Source organism: Vanellus vanellus (assembly GCF_965231255.1).
Source record: "Vanellus vanellus genome assembly, chromosome: 18".
Classification (NCBI taxonomy): Eukaryota; Metazoa; Chordata; class Aves; order Charadriiformes; family Charadriidae; genus Vanellus; species Vanellus vanellus.
This window is the reverse complement of record NC_138923.1, coordinates 11,393,776-11,412,878: the sequence shown is the minus strand read 5'-3', so window position 1 is coordinate 11,412,878 and position 19,103 is coordinate 11,393,776. Positions and strand designations below refer to the sequence as shown.

Below are 19,103 nucleotides of genomic sequence, written 5' to 3'. Positions count from 1 at the left end.
GAAGAGAAGGCTGAGGGGAGACCTTATTATGGCGTACAAGTATCTAAAGGGTGGGCTGAAGGAGGATGGAGCCAGGCTCTTTTCAGTGGTTCCCAGTGACAGGACGAGGGGCAATGGGCACAAGTTAGAACACAGGAAGTTCCGTTCAAATACACAGAAACACTTCTTTACGGTTCGGGTGACAGAGCACGGGCACAGGCTGCCCAGGGGGGTTGTGGGGTCCCCTTCTCTGGAGATTTTCAAGACCCGCCTGGATGCAGTCCTGAGTGATGTGCTCTGGGCGGTCCTGCTTTAGCAGGGGAGTGGGGCTGGATGATCTCTAGAGGTCCCTTCCAACTCTGAAAACTCCGTGATTCCGTGATAAGAAACCATAAGCACTTGTGAACAATATTCAGCTTAACCTAATTTTCCCTCTACAACAGATCGATGATCCGCAGGGGAAAATAAGCAGGTGCCATTCCCACACTGAGGTCTTCTCGGGTCTCTGCCAGTATTTAGACGTACGACTGAGATGTTCTGACCCATCTCATTCAGTTCAGTTTGAAACTATTTCTAGTGTAGTCATTTAAGCCAGAGCTCAGAGCACTGCAAGGACAAGTATGCTTTCAAAACAGAAGAAACTACCCTCCCCCATTAGCAAATGAAGGAATTTGCTTATTTTGGAAGCCAATGGAAATAGTTCGTGCACATCATATGTCCTCCTTTAATACAGAAAATAACAATAAGAAATATATCTTCAGAAAACACACACCAGTGACACAAATGAAAAAACTACTAACTGGGCAGACAGAAAATAGCTGTCAAACGATTTGATGCAGTTCCCAAAACCTCTACTTTACCAGGGACATTTATGCAAATTGGAAGATTAAGCAGCTTCTTCCCCGTGGATGGAAGAGGGCTGCCGACAGAGGCTGTAAAGTCTCCGTCATCACAGGGGTTCAAGACCCAACTCAACAGGGCTGTGAGCAACCTGATCTGGTAAGACCTGCAGGGAGCGGAGGGCGGGACTAGATGACCTCCAGGAGTCTCTTCCAACCTTGGTTATTCTATGATCAGCATCCAACAGAAATCCCTCACTCAAGCCGTCTTTAAAACACTTCATTTACCCGGCACATGACAGGCAATTTTAGTGTGTCTTTTGAATCTGAAGTTGTGCTCACCATATTGAGTTAAAAAATCTGAATTGACCTCTACAATTTCAGAACAGTTTCTATAATTTTATGCCATATTTTGTGATTTCTGATTAATCGGATTTCAGATTTTGTATGGATGTGTTTCACCACAATGTCTTGTACCTCTTGAGGCAGTCCCGACCCAGCTGTTGTCTAGCTGGTTACTATAACCGTTCCCATTGCCCAAATTGCTGAAATAAAACAGAAACAAAAGCCCTCTGTTTGTCTGTAGGTATTTCTTTTTGCCTACAATTGCTCCCTCTTTTCACGACTTAGAAGATGACTTTCCTGGGCAGCTACTGAGAGCAAGAGCTGAGAAGATGCCACAACAATCATTAAGCAACGATTGCTAGTGACAGGGTCAAAGGTTCCCCTGGCAGGCGCTTCCCCGGCAATGCCTGGACACAAACACAAAAGCCGGTCATCTTCAGATGCGAGATTACCACCTAACACTGCCCAGGTTAACACTGCAAACATGCAAGGTGCTCTGTGGAAGCAAAACGGAGGAGATGCTTTATTTTTAAAAGTTTTACTATATCCAAATACCCCATGTTTCTGTTAGGCAAACGGAAAAAAAGAAGTAAAATAGATAGGAAAAAAGTACATGATGTAATCAGTGTGAAGATCACTAAATACAGCCTTTTGTTGATCTTTTTCTTCACAAAATTATTTCTCAAACAAGAACAAAATTACCACCCTGTGCTTGATGTTCTCTTCTGATTTTAATCCAAGGTCAATACTCTTCTCTGTGGCTCAATACAGACATTTCATTAGGAAAGCATTCCTCTGCTATTAGAATCAAGTTACTGGATTGTTTCGGAAATGGTATCGAAAGTACTGTTCAGCATTTTAATCTGATAATAATTAACAGGCCAAAGAGGTCCATCTCATCATAAGGAAATCGGAAACAAAATCCCATGCTAACTGAATTTCATGTAACCATCAGCCTTTTAAGTCAACAAAGCCACGTCTGCGAGCGGCTGGCTGGGAGCTTCAGCCAGTTTTGCAAGAGGAGAAAGGCAACACTCAGAATCAATTCTGAAAGCTTTAGAGCGTGTGAATACAATCTTAGGAATAACTTTCAGTTTCTTAAAAGTTTGCGAGAGCGAATTACAGTAAAGTACTCCGCTTTGCAATGGCACAGGTACTGTTCGCTGCTAATGGCAATTGGTGGCACCAAACAAGTGGATTTCCCGAGTGTCACCTGTGTTCTTCTGCAGTGGCAAAATAACCTCAAATCCACTTGTCTTTTAATCCACTTACTTAATAGCAGAGAGCAAAGCATCTGGTCGGAAACTCTTAGGATAGACTTCTCAAACAAATAACTCATTATGGCTAAAGAGAACTAATTAGTGGTCTCTGGCTTTGCGTGACTTGTTCAGCGCTTGACTCCTATGTTTCAGTGCAATTCTTCAAGTAATCTCTAACGCTAGTTCCTGCAGCTGAAACACAGCTTGGGGAGAGAAAAATTAACGGAAATGATAAGGTTTAAAAAATGTTTTTCAAACCATGGCTTTGAAATCTCCCCATTAGTCCAAACTGCTGCAATCCAAGCATTGTGTAACCTTTTCTTTACTCCTATTTTTGTACCTTGCTGTGAGAATTGGCTCAATGGGCAATTTCTCATGCTTTCAGGGGACTGGGAACTGAAGGAAACCCTTCTGAACCCACACCCTTCACAAACTGGGATTGAAAAATAGAAAGCTAAGAATGACAGGAAGAAAAAGAGAGTAATAAAGAAAACAGAATGGAAAACAGCCATGAGAACTGAGGCAAGCGTAGTGAAGATTAAAATTCTCACAACAGTTCACTGCTCCAAAGGAAAGCAGGAAAATGTAGATGCTCAGACTAAGAACATACCCTTCCTCTATTCTGCAACCTTCCTCTCCCGTTGATTTAAAAAGAAACTACATGAGTAATTATGGAAACCAGGATGTGGTCCAGCAGATAAAACCGCATCTATTGTATCAGCCTCTCTATAAAAGCACACTGGTTCCCACCTGCTAAACTGGACACGCTTTAAAGACATTCTCCTTGTATTTTCATGATCTTCCGGGGACCATCCCAGGATCTGCAAACCATATCATGCAGTTACAACCTCAATCAACATCTTCAGACAGACTGTGCTACTTTAGAAGCTGTTTCTGTAGCTTAAGCCACAATTAAGAGCCGTGGAAGAGGTGGAGTTCCCAGTACCTCTTCATGGGGCTGATCTACTCGCAGTTTTCAGCGGCTCAGGTTTATTCCTACTAATCCCCTACATAAGCCCAAGAGGATGAAGAAGCAGCAGTAAAGAATTGCTGAAAGGATAAGATCTGCGATGAAAAAAGACTGAAATAAGAAATCTCCAGAGAAGCCGAGGAAGTTGCCGGCTGGAACCGGCTCGCCACCCAAAGATCAACTCCTGCCACGCCGGGCTACTGGAGAAATCCACCGGGGGCATAAAACATAAAGCCTTTACCCTGCCACAGGTTGACTTCAAAAACAACATAAAAATGGAAAAATGGTGAGGTCCAAACTTTAGATTCCCCCCTGCCCCACCCCCAGAACAATGCAAAGTATGGAAGGTCGCTCACTGGGGCGAGTTATCCGACACATCCACCACAAAACCCAAACTCTGCTTGACTTGATTTTCACATTGCAATTATTTCTTAGGAAGCTGCCACTGACCTTGCATGGATTTTGTCACACTGTCAGGGATTACTGTGAGAAGAGTCTAGAGACTCAATCCATCCCTGGAATTCTACCTGCCTTGCCCAGCGTCAGATCAGCGCGTGGCGCGGCGCTGCAAGGCACAGACAAGCCACTCAAGAGCGACAAGGCAGCTGGCAGCTTTCAGCAGTTGCAACAAGCAGAAAAAAACAAAACGCTGAAATTTTCGGTAATAAACCCTCAGATAAATTATTTTGAGCAGATCTGTACCTTTTAAGTACATCCCAAAATATCAAAAGGTCTTTCAATAGCTCTTTTCAGTGTCAGTAGGATACCGGTGTCACCAGGTCTACTTTGCCGGTTGATGGCATTCCCAAGATTACTTTTAAGAAGCAGCATTTACCCTCGCTTTTTCCCAGAGTGCATTTCCTGCCTTGGCCTTCGACCAAACCACTGTGGGAAGGTTTCGGTAAGAAGCATTACACCTGTTACGGGGACCTTAAGGAAATACCACAAAACCCACTTGTACTTGTTAACTTCTCACAAGAAGTGCTGCCCGCAGCACGCGTTACCTGGAGCTAGCACTTACCGAAAACACTCACGAACAGATACTATCTGTGGAAAAAAACTGAATAATTCCGACAAGTTCAGAACGGTTGGACAGCTGCAATTTGATATAATAGTGCATTGATACAGCATACTTTCGGTCCAAATATGGCAATATAGTGCAATTCTAAAAATAAAAGTGAATCCCTTGTGATATCCAGCCCTTTCGCTGTGTTCGTTTCCTTTTAGGGCTCAAGTTTCCCACAGGAAAATTATAGAGAGGAGTTGCCTACAGTGCCCTACATCATGTATGGATAAAGCATAAACACAAAACGCATGCTGGAAGCTTTTCCTGCTCCGGCAATTACGTACAAGCCCGACTATTTAGAGCAATCAAGATAAGAGGAGAAAGCCCCGCCCACTCCCAAACGAACACACCTTTATCGGCACAGTTACACAAAAGCCATCCGAGACAAGACGTGAAAACATGTGACGTTATCATTTATTTCTTAAATGTATTTATGATCCATTCAGACCTTTCAAATAAAGTGTACAAGTGCATTTCAGAATAAAAAACTACACTCTTCACACAGCTCTGTAGAACACTACATTTCATCAAGAAACTTGAAGCAAAAACTTCCTATTAAACCATCCATGCATCCTTTGGCTACAATAATATCACTGATCAACAAGTACTGCTATTCAACTCTGAGTTTCCCTTTAAAGAGAAGGAGCATCCTAAATTATGCTACCCCTTCCAGAGACCTCTCTTTAAAGAGAGAATATTAAATAAATTAGCTAGGCTTTTAGGCAAAACAGTAAGGCTACTTAGTACTGTTGATGCATGATCCATATATTTGGAGAACAGGCAATCCTAGGCTATGTGAAATGCGTCAACAGCCCTTGAAATTTTAGTAGTATCAAGATTACATCAATCCGGAACAAACGGCAGACAAAAACGTAACCAGTGGAACAATCACTGAAAAATGTGCAGTTTCTCTTAGGATGGGAAGTGCTGAGAACAGATTCAAAAAAGTGTTTATAAAACTTGCTAAGAACCACATTGACATTCTTGAAATTACATATTTTACAAAGCCCTAAACTGTGTGACTGTACAATTACTGCTGTGATAATTGCTTGTTTTAAATACACATATGCGCATACACACATACATACGTAAATACATGTGTATATGTATTCTAAACCAACTGCTTTAACATGGCAGTAATTGTACAGTCACACCGTACACATATATATGTATATACATCTACAGCAAAAAGGAAACAAGCCAAGAGATGTACGACACAGCTGGGGTACAGATCACCTCAAAGGGAATAATACAGTTCTTAGAGTTTTAATTAAACTCATAGCAAAATTACCTCTTGGAAATAGTTATGCAAAGATTCAGAATCAGATATTTACATGCTTCCGATTTAACTCGTTCCATTTAATATTTAAAAATATGCGTGTATTATTTTAAATCAGTAACATTTGTCTTTTTTGGCTCAACTGTAGTTTTTCTTATTATTAGTCTTAGCTGAAAAATCAGCTACAGAAATGTCTATTGAAACGACGGTGCCGACGTACCCCTCTCCCCTGTATTTTAACAACAATTCTGAGTTGGCACAAAATACGTAATTCTGGAGCCACAACAACGCTCCCTCTGCTGCCTTGCGCATCACCCCCCCAAGCCTCACCCTCGCCCCCGTCCCTCGCCGAGCGCAGAACAGAGCGAACCCGGGCAGAGGTGGGGAACACGGGGAGCCCAGAGTGACGCCCTGACGCTCCCCGTCGTGCCAGAACTAAACCCAGCGTCAGGGAGTCTCACGGGTCGGGACTGGCTCCAATTCACCCGTTTGCTCCTCTAATCTGCTTCGCTGCATTATTTTCCCCGTAGTTCTTCATAGCAGGAGCTTCACACTCACACCTCTTTTTCATCTCTTAATACGAAACAATTTCCAGCATTAAAAGGTGCGCAAAGTTCTTACAAACACACACAGTCACATTCTTACCCGTGATTTTGTCTATTCTTGGCCTTTTCACTAACACGGGCAAAAAACTACCAGTTGTAACACCACTGGTGTAAGGAGCTGGCCTGTCTCCCAAACAAAACTCCTCGTAGCGACCCTCTGACAAATGTCAAACCTCCACAGAACACGCTGGAATCACCCCACCAGTGGCTTCGGCTGTCCCAGTTACTGTGAAGGCGCGAGGACGCAGGTGGGACAGGAGGGAAGGCGAGCATCCTGCAAAGTACGATCGCCCCGCCGCGTCTCGTTCAGCAAAGCAACCTAAAAGCACATGCACGCAGAGCCTCCCATGCTTGCAGTTTAATTGTAAACAGCATGTGGAAAAGAACAATTAAAAAAGGTACTAATACAATTTTGAAATCCCTGAAGAAAAGACATACCCACGAGTATTAAGAACAGTAAAAAAGCTCATCATTAGCAATTGCAAACTCGTTTCCATCCTGTTGCATTCATTAGAGGAATACAAAATTGAATCTAGTGTTTACATGCCAGAATTACAACAGAAACTAGATTTCAAAGGTTACATATGGAGAGAAATTTATCAGCATAGGAACTTGCAAAACACTGTGCTGTACAGCATTTCTAAAGACGTTAAGTCTGTGAAGACAATATACGCGATGGCAAATCCTTCCAGACAGTTCAAAAGCGTGGCTGGAGGTAATGCTGCTTCCTGTTATCTGAAAGGATTAACTGCACCATTATTTTTAGTAGGTTTCAATGACAACAATTTAACCTCAAGAAATACCTAACCCCTCAAAAACCGAGGGGATCAGAAACACACAGGTACCTTACAGCCCTCAGGGTTTTATTTCTTTGTACACTAAACATCAATTCTTTTGACAGCATCTACAGAAAATGTTTTAAAAAATGTTTTTATGAAATACTCTTAATACTCAGTAATGCTAATATTTAAAAATACTTCACAGTGTGGTACTAATGTAACCTCATAAAACGAGCAATTAGTTAGCTAAAGCTCCAAGCCTTACATTATATTAAAATAGTCCAAAGATTTCACACACACGCACACAAAGTCACGAGCACTATAAATACACCTAAGCCACTTTAGTGCAAAGTCTGGTTTTGCTTCCCCTGACAAATCCCTCTATATTCCTGCCAGCATATTAAAGCGTCATCCTTTACTAATCTAATTATTGATTTTCAAGGATTCATTTACAGTTGAAATCCCAGAAGAACTTTTTTCAATTTACCATAAAAGTAATGACTCGGTTTATTAAGCATTTGATTGCTTGTTTTCACGTGATCTTTGTAACGTTTGAGAATGACTCGCGCACGCACAGCAAGATTCGAGTTCATCTTTGCAAGGAGTTACTTGAATTTAACGTTTTAATTAAAGGATCTCCGGTAGTGACCATCAGAGAGAAGGCAAGCTTTGAATTACAAAATTGCTATCCTCACTTTACAAATTCATTAGAAGAAAGAAGTGGGCGCAGGACGTTTGGACTCCTGTCGGCCCCGCGCCCACCCAAGGCTGCTCTCCCGCTCCGGCGCAGTGCTCCTCTGCACCAGCACCCATCGCTGACTTCAGAACGCGTTTGTCTCTCTAAACCCAGATTCTAAATATAAGCTAATGCAAGGCGCATCCGCTCAGCATTTCTAAAAACTTCTCGGCAAACGAAGCTCCTGGGTACCCCCCTGCGTGCAGGTGGCAGCCCCGCCGTGCCGTGGCCCCCCGCCGGCGCACAGCCTGCACCCCCCGATCAGCCTGGGGCTGCCACGCTCCCCCAGCGTCTTCCGGACGAATCAGAGGTGACTAACAACTCCTGCTTCTCAGCTGAAGCAACGACAAATTCACTAGCTAGAGAATCAGTTTTGACCGGACAGACTGCTAAAGTACACCAGAGGCTGCAAACCACCAACCTGGGTCAGGATATGGGAACATAACTTACGTTAACGCTTTCATTAAGTGCTAAAGCCCAAGAAATGCAAATATGATATGGGTCAAATCCGTAAACTCTCCCATTGGCAACCACCACTAAACGTGTGTAGAGCAGACACAGACTGAGGCTTGTTTTAAACTCTGCGATGGGAATAAAAACGGAAAGGTGAGAGAAGCCAACGGGGAGTGGAGAACCATCAGCCACGCTGCCCGAGTAAGCAGAACGCTTCACCTGTCCAGAAAACCTCGTGCCACAGGATAAAACCTGAAACGCTGACTAAACAAACTATACCACATCAGATTATTTCCCTACTGCTACAACACCCCAGATATTCAACCACAGGCTGGTATTATCCCATTTTACCTGAACTGCAACGGGGGGGCTGGATGGCCACTCCGGGCCGGAGGGGAATCCCTTTGCTGCGGGCGCGGAGCCCCATGGCTCCGACGAGCCGCCTTCGGAGCGCAGCAAAGCAAAAGCAAGAAGGTTAAACTCCATCTTTTAAAAAAATGTACTGTAAAGGATATGACCCAAATTAAATATCCATTGTTTTGACAGAACCGCAATTTGCATCCCACCGTCTGTGCAGGCACAGCTGTCCAGCGGGTTTCCTTGGTTTGTTCCCACTGGCCACAACTTTCAGTTTCCTTCTCTAAATACAACTGCATCTGGTTTTACACATACCAAATTTTCATTATGAAGAGGTCTCCTCTTCCAAAAACATTTTACACGCTTAATTTTAGTATTAAATTATCTGCCTTTGCTCCTCTGCAGAAAACGCCTCTCAAAGCAGTCCCTCTGCAATGCACAGGCAATAAGGGAAGTAACAACGGAGAAGTTTTAAGACGTCAGCTGTCTCTAGAAGCCAGGAGGACACTTCTTTCCTAGTGCAAAACAGGTTGTTTTCATGATGGGGGTTTCTCCCACCACCCTAAAGGAGGGGCTGGAGGCAGTCTGTCCAGCCTGATGGCGCGGGCTCTGCCCAGCTGCGGCCAAGCCCAGGGTCCACCCGACCGCGGCCAAAGCTGTTCCCAGCCCAGACCACGTCAAAGCCTCAGGGACCCCGCAGCGAGTCACAGACTGAATAGACCGGACCGACCTGAGACCACAGCCACATACAACCAACCATATTCATCGTGTAAAGATTATGAAACGTAAGAAAAGCCCTGTGTCAACCACGCTCTTTAGAGCTCGGAGTTTCAGCAATAGGAATGGAAAGAGAAGCGCAGAAAACAGATCGAGAGACACAGACCGCCGATGCAGCGGGGAGGAAGCACGGCTTCACCAGCAGAACTCACGGACTCCGCCTGGGCATCTCTCCGCCGCTGTCACGCCCCAGCCTCTCCCTCCTGGAAGCCTCAACAGAACAACCCTGGGGTCTGCAAAGTCTGCAAAGTGTCCATTCCTTTAAGTTGCGCAAGGGAAGACAGCCGCTCTTCCCCCATTTAAGTATAAAAATCACAGAGGCCTTTACACCTCTTGGATCTCAGCAGAACATCAGTTACAAACGTGCTTTGCCGACTGCAGATAGTGTTGGTAGCGAGGTAAAATTCAAGTTTATCTTGAATGACACCACGGAAAGGATGTGTCGTTGTATTCTGCGAAGTCATAGAAGGGAAGAAAAAGGTTTCTAAGGTAAACAACAAAATAAGGACCAGGTCGGGCAAATGTTTCATCAGGTGCTTCAAGGATCCAGAACCAAAAACGTGTTAAAACAACAACAAAAGCCCTTCCAAACCTCCACCTCCTCGTATTAAATTAAAATTACCTACAATAGATGAATCAAGTAATTAGAAAAATTTTAAATGGGCCTTTTGTTTGTAACGTCTACAGGTAGACTCCTACACTCAGGTATTAGTTCCTAAGAAATACGGTTTTTAAAGCACCGACCTGAATTAGAAGTTCTGTCAACTTCAAACCCTGACGTGGAATAAGATCAGACTGAAACGTCTCAGACTTCCTGACTCATGAAGGTTCAGTACATCTGTTATCATCACAGCAGTTGGTAATAGCACAATAAATATAGAAAAATCTTTTTATTAACTTTGCATACTGTCTGTTCCATCTCACATCACATATATGCCTTAGAAGTGTCTTTTTCAGAACAAACTGCTGGAATTTATGACTTCTTACAGGTAAAACCTTTACACGAGCAGGAGAGGAACAATGCCATAGAGATGCAGCGCAAGACTGAAATTCGGAAGCTCTCATTCAAGTCTCTGCTGTGAGAAAGCCTCTTCACGCAACCTCGTGCTACTCTTGAGATTCTCTGCAGTGTGGTACTTTGTTCCACTTTCTTCTTGTCAAAGATTTGTGACAAATATTCACGATTGCCGCTTGGCACTCTGACGCTGAGCCGCGTCAGAATTCCAACTAGTAGAAACAAATTTCTGACTGATAAGAAGCTTAAAAACAAGCACAAAAACCCTAATAGCAAATAAAGACTGCAGAAACTAGTAACGTTTAATTAAAAAAACCTAACAGTAGATAACAGCAAAACTTTTGTTTCACATAAAAGATATCTGAGTTAAAAATTACTGTCACTTGATTGGAGATTGTACAAAAATAGTATTTCACAGATTTTCTGCCAACCCTATTTGGAAAATCACAATACAATCACAACCTAAACTTCCAGTAAACAAACAAAAAAAATAATCAAGAGTTCTAGATGAAGCAAATTATCACCTTCTGAGAAGTTGTGCGTGTAGAAATCCTTTCCACAGTACTGAAAAAATGCCACTGAATTACATCCTGCAAATTGAACCTTCTAGCAGCTTAATTTGAAAGTGAGGCAGATAACCCTAATAAAAAAAAATAAATTTATAGTCTGAGATGGAACTTCAAAATTAGTTCACTTAATCATATCACAACACACAATTTTAATGAAGATGTAATTTGATTTCTGTATTCTGCTTGGTGTGGCATTCATCTGTGCAATGCTCTTGATACCAATTTCTAAAGCACCCGGCACACTCGAATACAAATATAGCCAAGAAAGGATTAGTTTCATATGTACAATGATGAAAGTGATCCAACTGGAAAGTCTGCTGCCTGACAATTCAAGGCACAGAGTGTGATGAAAAGGACTACTGGTGCCTCATGTTAACTATACGACAAAGGAAGTTAAATGGACTGCTGAGCAAACAAAGTCATATATTTCAAAATTATTTCTTCCACAGTTGGCACAGTGAGCAAGATTCACCCCCACCCAATTCCACTGAAGACAACAGACTCAAATGTTATGAATATTTAAAACATCTAACAAACCTAGATCAACATTAAATTAAGAGGGGAAAAAAAAGGTAATTTTTTTTTTTTAAAATCAATAAATTAACACAGACAAAAATAGAAATATTTGATACTCAAACCAAGCTACTGAGGCAACATTTAAAAGTGTCTGTAAAAACACTGGATGAAACTTGAATGCATCAATTGGCTGCAATTCCTCTCCGTCCTCATCTCCCGGAGACTTCCAGATTCTGATTTCCACCTCTCACAGGAATCATCTGAGCTGATGAAGACTTTGAGATGAGTAAGGCAACTGAACAACAGCCTGGCTGTCAGGAATGCTCTAACTGAACCTTAGCTGCAAAGCAACAACAGCTGCAAGCGTGCGTCTGCATCTGTAACAACCACCACGCTTTAAGTGCAATTCCGGGCTTATAGCTGAAGTAGCAACTGCTTCATCTCGAGTTAAATCTCTACGCCATGATTTAGACCCCTTACCGCTTTTTAAAGTTTTCCATATTCTCAAAAACTAGCATACCACGCTCCTATTTAAACCCCCTAGTCGTGCCATGAAAAAAAAAAAAAAAAGAGCAACGATCATTGCTGTCCGGCTTCTGCGGAAACCTGAAACTGCCGTTTTCAGGGTTTTAGGCCCTAGCAGATTATTTTCTTCTACTAAATTTAATCAAATGCTATTTCAATGTTAGATTGCATCACTTCAAAGACTTGGAAGCGTTAGATAAGGTGAGGAGTCGGAGAAAAGCTATTGGGAGTTTACCTGAGAGGCTGTTCCAAAAATACCATACGCACACGCTTCGCTATTAGTGACTAAAGGCCTTAAATCGTTCCCCAAAGCCCACCTTTGCCATAATACTTACAAAACACTCGAGAACAATTAGCCAAGCTGATGTGCTGTGAGCTTATTATACCATTTATAAATGACTCGCTACACCCTTACACTCCGCTCCCCCCACGGCTGCCTGTCTCTCTAACCAAAATTCAGGCTGCAAGAGCTCTGCAGGATGAACCACTGGTACCGGGTCCGTGCAGGGACCACGGCGTGAGCCCCGGCTCTAGACACTGTCTTATTACAAAAGACAACAAGAAATGTCGGCATGAAGGCATCAGGGGTCAGCAACCTTTGTTCTTAAAGTTTTGGGTGAACTAAGGAAGAAGTTTACCTTGAGAGGTTTGGACTACGGATAAAACACGTTGAAAGCAGACCAAGATATGACTTAAACACACTTTGGAACAGGGCTCTGAAACCAAAACTAGGCAGCAAGAGCTGGGGGCTCTGCCCCATCCTGCCCAGGAACAGGGACACGCACATACCCTAAGGGGAACCGGTGCCTATCAGCAAGGAGGGCTGACAAGCTCAAGCCATGCCAGGAGTGTGCTCCATCCTGCTGCGCTCTCGTTTCTGCCCCGTTTCCTCGCAAGACTGCACTGGAGTAAACGTGGGTGGGCAGCGAGGACGGTCTGCAGCAATCGTTGCACGTGGCAGGAGAGACACAAACCATTATCCTCCAGGGCAAAGCACGGAGGACGAGAGGCCGGGGCTCACAGCAGGCCAGAGAGGAGCGTGCATATACGCTTGCGGGAGGGACAGGGCAGAGCACTAAAAAAAGGATGATCTTAATCTATAACAACAGTAGACCTGAAACCATTTAACAAAAATACAGTCTTCCCTTTGGCCAAGAGAATTACCCCAATCCTAAAAAAAAAAAAAAAAAAAAATTACTTTTCTGTAATACATATTCCCACCACGACTAACAGTACACCCCCCGTAACGCGCAAGCTCACAGAATTCCCCAGGCGCACTGCAGCCCATGCACCGACCGGGAGCACGAGGAAGGAAGCGAAGTGCGGGCGGTCACGGTGCCAAACCTGCTCTCAGACCAGAGGTGTGGCGGGGGAGAGCCCTGGACCAGGGACAGGGTGAGATAAGACGATGCAGACTGTGATCCGTTACTACAGGAATACTCGGTTCACTTTCATTTTCCAATACAGCATCAGTAAAAAGACAAGGATGTTCTTTAGGAAAACGAATCAACTTGAGGGTCATACTGCCTTCTTAACAGCATTACAGTACTCAAAAATATGTCATCTAAGCTAGCTTAAAAAAACTGTGGTCAATGAGATTTTGTTTCTCAGATACTGACTTTGACCAGTCAGATATGCGTTTGCCAACAGGATTTAGCTCCTGCTATATTCGAACCATCTTTAATCCCACAAAGGCTAAAGAAAAATGTCTCTCATTTAGCTCTGCGCACTTATGAATAACTCAAATACTACAGTTAAATTTACAACATAGTTCCCTTAGCTGTTTAGAAGACAATTGTTTTCTTTCCTTTCCCCTTAAGTTCTAGTATGTAAAATATCAGAAGAATTTAGATTAAAAAAAAAAAAAAAAGGGACATGTTATTTTTAAAGTTGTTCTTGAGAAAATTTCCACATACAAAACTGTGGCATTTCTCCACTGTTTTGAGAATAATTTTCACATGTTGGCATCGTCCTCGAGTGGCTGCCACAACTCTGGTATCATAAAGCGACATGTATTTTCTCTTAGCTTATTCAAAAGACGTTTTATTTAACTGCTAAATTTGGTCTGATCCAAGTTCTTCTTCTTACTTCACAACAAACAGGAAAACGCAGATGCCGTACTCTGCTCGCGCACACGCATCCTACCAGAGGGACGGGGCACAGAAGCCAGGTCAGTCCTCCTAAGCGTACGACTGCTCAGATCACATCGCTGCGTTCACGGCTCAGTAAGACTAAAGTTCACACTAAAATGTTCACATTGCTCACTACTCTTCTAGAAGTCCTGTCTAGGTAGCACTGAAAAACAAATTTTTTGGCCCCTTCTGTTTTGAAGCTGGAACATTGTGTCAATATACTTTGGCATATATTAAAAAATCCCTGTAATATACCATATACTGTGACATTTCCACTTCAGCTCTATCATTTACATGTGAAGCACGAATCTCAAAAGAACCTAGTAAAGCTGTAAGAAAGACTACATTTTGCCGAAGCTCTCAGACACCCACTCCATTCAGTCACACCAGCTGGAGAGGTAAGTGTCAAGATACAGCTTTATTCTTAAAAATGAATATGGAGGTGAAACTCCACAGCCTCCTCCACAGAAATATTTTTTTAAAGTGAAATCACAATGATATGTGCTCCTGATTCTTCTATGTCAGCAGCATTTCTCAGAAACCTTTTTGCAAATCTGGACATCTTAAAATCATATTTAACTTATTTTTGCAATTTACAGAATTGTCCCTGCACTTCCCAGTCCAGCTGATCGGCGTCTCAGACGTGACATCCATTGGAAGATCTTTTGCTCCTAGAGGTAGAGGAGTCCTTAGCTACCCTCTGTCTAGCGCAAGAGGCACAAATAGCCCCCGAGAGACGCTTCAGCCCCTTCTGAAAGACACTGTTGGAGAGACTGTAAATGACACAGTTGCAGAAACTGTTGCTAATGGCAAGCCAAGTGGTCAAGAAGGATGCAACGCGGTTGCTATAGACATTGGAGCTCTCCAGCAGAAAATAGATTATGTAGGGCAACCAGAGGATGTAGAAGACACTGGTGATGCGGAAAAGAACCATGGCATAGCGCTTGTCCGGGCAGGGCTGCGCCTCCCCGGCCTCCCCATCCTGAGAGCTGAAGCGCACTCGCCTCTCGTTGATCTCCTTGGTGTGCTGCTGGCAGATGCGGAAGATGTTGAAGTAAGTGAAGCAGACGATGAAAGCAGCTGGGGCATAGAGCATCACCACAATGAAGAGGGTAAAATAGGGATCGGTGTTCCAGGAATTGGCACACCACTGAAACACGTCCCCGTGATATCCAGGCTTTCCCCAGTGAAAGGAGGGTAAGAAGACCAGGCAGGAGTACAGCCAAATGATCAGTATGCAGGTTCGAAGTCTCCACGGGGTAACCAGCGTGTTGTAGGTCAGCGGCTTCGTGATGGCAATGTATCTGTCAATACTAATGCACGCCAAAGAGGCCATGGAGACGCTCTTCAGCACTGATACCACATAACCAAAGATTTGGCAAACCAAGGACTCACTTAAAACAATAGGGTAGTGCAGCAGAGACAAAGAAGGCACCAGACAGCTCACACCCACCAGGAGGTCAGCGTACGCCATAGTCTGGATGAAGTAGCTGGTGGTGTGGTGGTTCAGCAGAGGTGCACAGTGAAAGACAAATATCACAATAATGTTGCCTGAAATAATCAGCACCATGAGGAACACAATAATAACCACTTCCAGGAGGCAAAAATTGATGGTCTCCAAATAGCTAATGGCCAGGAGGCAGAACGGCCGGCCACTCTGGTTACCAACCAAAGAGGAGTTCATCTTGAGCACTGCAGTGATCTCTTTACTTCATGCTCCTGCCTGCTGCCTGCAGCCACTCCGAGCAGCTGCTGTCATTGCGGCTGGTGCTCTGTGTGCGTAGCAATGTCAAAACCGGAGCTCCGGTCCCCGGGGCTGCTCCAGATGCTGCTGCTGTGCATTGTCTGCAGCACAATTCCCCTTTAAATCCGGCTCTCCGCCGCTGCCGCTGCACCGGGACCCGGCAGCGGTCATGTCAGCAACTTCACGCACGCACAGGGGGAGAGGGCTGATTTTAAAGCCCTCCTGGGTGGGCCGCCTCGCCGAGGAGGGATGAGGGGTCGGGGGGAGAGGGAGAAGGAACCTTCACCGAGACAGGACGAGAGTCCTCCCAAAGGCTGACAGAAGAGAAGGGGAAAGTGTTTTACCGAACCGCCTCTCCCCCCGCGCTCCGCGCCACCTCCGCCGCCACCGCTCCTTCCCCACGCCCCGCTCCGGCGCTCCCGCCGCTCCCTGCCGGGCTCCCCCCGGCCCTCGGGGCCCGCCGGGCTGCGGGCGGAGAGCAGGGCGGGCGGGCAGGGGCTGCGGGCCGGGCAGCCTCCCCGCAATTCCCGCCGCCGGTCACCCATCCATCCATCCACCCACCCACCCAGGCGGAGGGATGCGCGGCGGGGAGAGAGGAGAGGAGAGGAGAGGGGAGGGAGGGGGGGTCCAGCCCTTCTCTCTCCTGGCTCCATTTTGCACGACGCTTTTGTTCGCCGCCTCTCCCGGGCCGCGCCGCTCCGGCCCCCGCCGCCGCCGCCGCCCCGCCCGGCCCCCGGGCGCAGCCCTGCCCCGCCGCCCCGGCCCGTACCTGCCGCAGGGGAACAAAAGCCCCCGGAGCATCCTCGCCCGAGCGCCGGCACCGTGTGCTCCGGCGGCGGCGGCGATGCGGAGCCGGGGGGAGGGGACGGCGGGGAGGAAGGGGAGGGAGGCGGGCAGGAGCGCGGAGGAGGGCGCGGCGCCGGCGGGGACCGGCGGGGAGCGGGGCCGCAGCCCCCCCGGCCCGCCCCAGGGCCGCCCGCGGTGGGGAAGGGGGAGCCCGGCGGCGCCGGGCAGCAGCCTGGGGAAATGGGGGGTTCCCCCCCCCGGAAGCCCATTTCCCGAGCGGCCGATGGCGGGAGGTGCCTCACCCGGCGCGACCCCGCAGCCCCCGGGGGAAGGCGGCTCTGCCCCGCACAGCCCCGTCCTGCGGACCGACACGCACCCACGGCCTGGTCCCGCCGCGGACGGGCAGACGGACACCCACCGCACACCCCTGCTCCTCCTCTCCCCACAGCACATGGCAGCCGTCCAAGCGAGGACGCGAATTCAAACGTTAGTTGGAATTTAAGGCTTTTCCATCCAAGCCCTTTTGGGTAAACACTTACACTGGCATGAACGTGTCTTTCCTAGGTGTAGTTTGTGTTGCTTAGGAGACACTTGAAACCAAGGGCAAAGGAGAACTGTGTCCCACCAGCGATGCAGGTGGTGTCCCAGGTTGGTAAGCACCTCCTGCACACAAAACCCAAAGGCGTCGCTATCCCTGACAGTCCCCCGGACAACCTACACCAAACTAGACAAACGAGAAAACCCAATGACGTCCCAGAGAGCACACGCAAGAGATTCACAACACAGCAATCGCACTTGTATTCGCACCATAAGCGAATACCATCACGCATATTCAACCAGAAAAACCTCTTCAATGCATACAAGGCGAAGATGTCATCACAGGATGCTCGTATCTTGTTTGTCAAGAGTGTTTTACTCACTTGACATACTGGAAAACACGTTCCCGTGGTATGTGGAAGCTCGTTCTCTGACGTGGATACCAGACTGCTCCACTGCCACAACTTAGGACAGGCCCAGCGCTACGGGAATTGGTCTTTGAACTGATCAAACCAGTATGAGACTGGAGTGAGGCTCTTCAACAATCAAAGTCCTTTTGTCAAAAAAGGAAGTGTGCGACTGGCATCCTTAGGGGCATAAGCCCACACACTGAATTCACCCGAAACCAACAAGCCCAAGGTTTCGGTTAACCTGAGCTAATGTTTGTTATTCTGCCGGATACCTAATGGAAAATGAACTGCAGCCAAAGGGACAGATCTCAAAGCAATCACGCTGCAGTGCTGGGGATTTTAGCTGACCTGGAAGTAGAAGAAAAAATATTTTACGCTAATGCTTGTATTGGTCAAAAATCTATGCCGGACAACAGCATGACTTGGCAGATTTTTAGTTAGTCTTGTGCAAAAGCCTGAAAACAAAAACTTGTTTTTTCCGCCCTATCTTTACCCCCCCAAAAGATCCCTTTACTATTGTAATTCATTTTTATTATAATTTATGGTGTTTCTACTCGTGGCAATTGGAGAACTGTAGCTAGGAAACATAAACTTTGAATTAAATTTAGGCAAGGGTATTGTAGTTATACAAAAAACAAGCTATAATTGAATTACCGCTGCAGAAATGATCTCCCGTCTTTCCAAAGCAGAGAATGATTTACATACCAATTGATTCAAATAGTATTTCTGGATCCTTAGGCACGAATAGACACATTATAAACATCCTTAGAAAAGAACATACGTTGAGCTTTAAATATATCTCAGATATATAAAAACAAGGTAGTATTGGAAATTGTGAGACTGACCAAAACAACATCTGGTTGCTGAAATTTCAAAACAAAAGATGCACCATCAAAAACTCTTCAGCGTTTAGATTTTTATTGCAAGTACACGCTTAGCTCCTATCCAGCTGACAGGTACTTCTGTAGGAGAGAGCGAGCTGTTTTTTCCTTTGACTGACATTCTATTGTTTCTCCAAAGCTGAGAGGAACAACTCTGTTCGAAGTTCATGCCAACTTAACTCCTGCCTGCGTAACACACCCATGCCCAAACCAGCACTACCTCGAGTCCATTCTCTCAAGCACCCCTGCACCAGAAGCCGGACCAAAGTGGCCAACAAGGGGTGTAAATGGCAACCGGCAGGTAACTGGGCTGGAGATCCACCTACCCGCTACCCCGGCACCGTGGGCAAGTCCACAACCAGCCCGCCGAGAAGAACCACTTCTACAAGACACGGAAACGTGTGGCTGAAATCTCCGAGAGACTGAAAATGCTTCTGTGTTGCAGAGACTTCTCCCACTCTACACACACTACAACCTCATCTAAGAGTATTAAAAGGTATTCAAGAAATCATTCAAAGTTACAACGAGAACTCTTGGGAAAACT

General features: G+C 45.6%; 2 protein-coding genes across 3 annotated transcripts in view; both read right to left on the bottom strand.

The window, feature by feature from the left end:
* The window catches only part of RABGAP1 (RAB GTPase activating protein 1), a 71,989-nt gene that overhangs the window by 20,137 nt on the left and 32,749 nt on the right, over positions 1–19,103 (bottom strand). The gene's annotated exons all lie outside the window — the stretch shown is intronic.
* GPR21 (G protein-coupled receptor 21) lies at positions 14,452–15,885 on the bottom strand (the record flags this gene model as incomplete). Its single annotated transcript, XM_082492528.1, has 1 exon — positions 14,452–15,885. The coding sequence occupies one exon, from the start codon at positions 15,883–15,885 to the stop codon at positions 14,839–14,841; it is 1,047 nt and encodes a 348-aa protein (XP_082348654.1). The 3' UTR covers positions 14,452–14,838.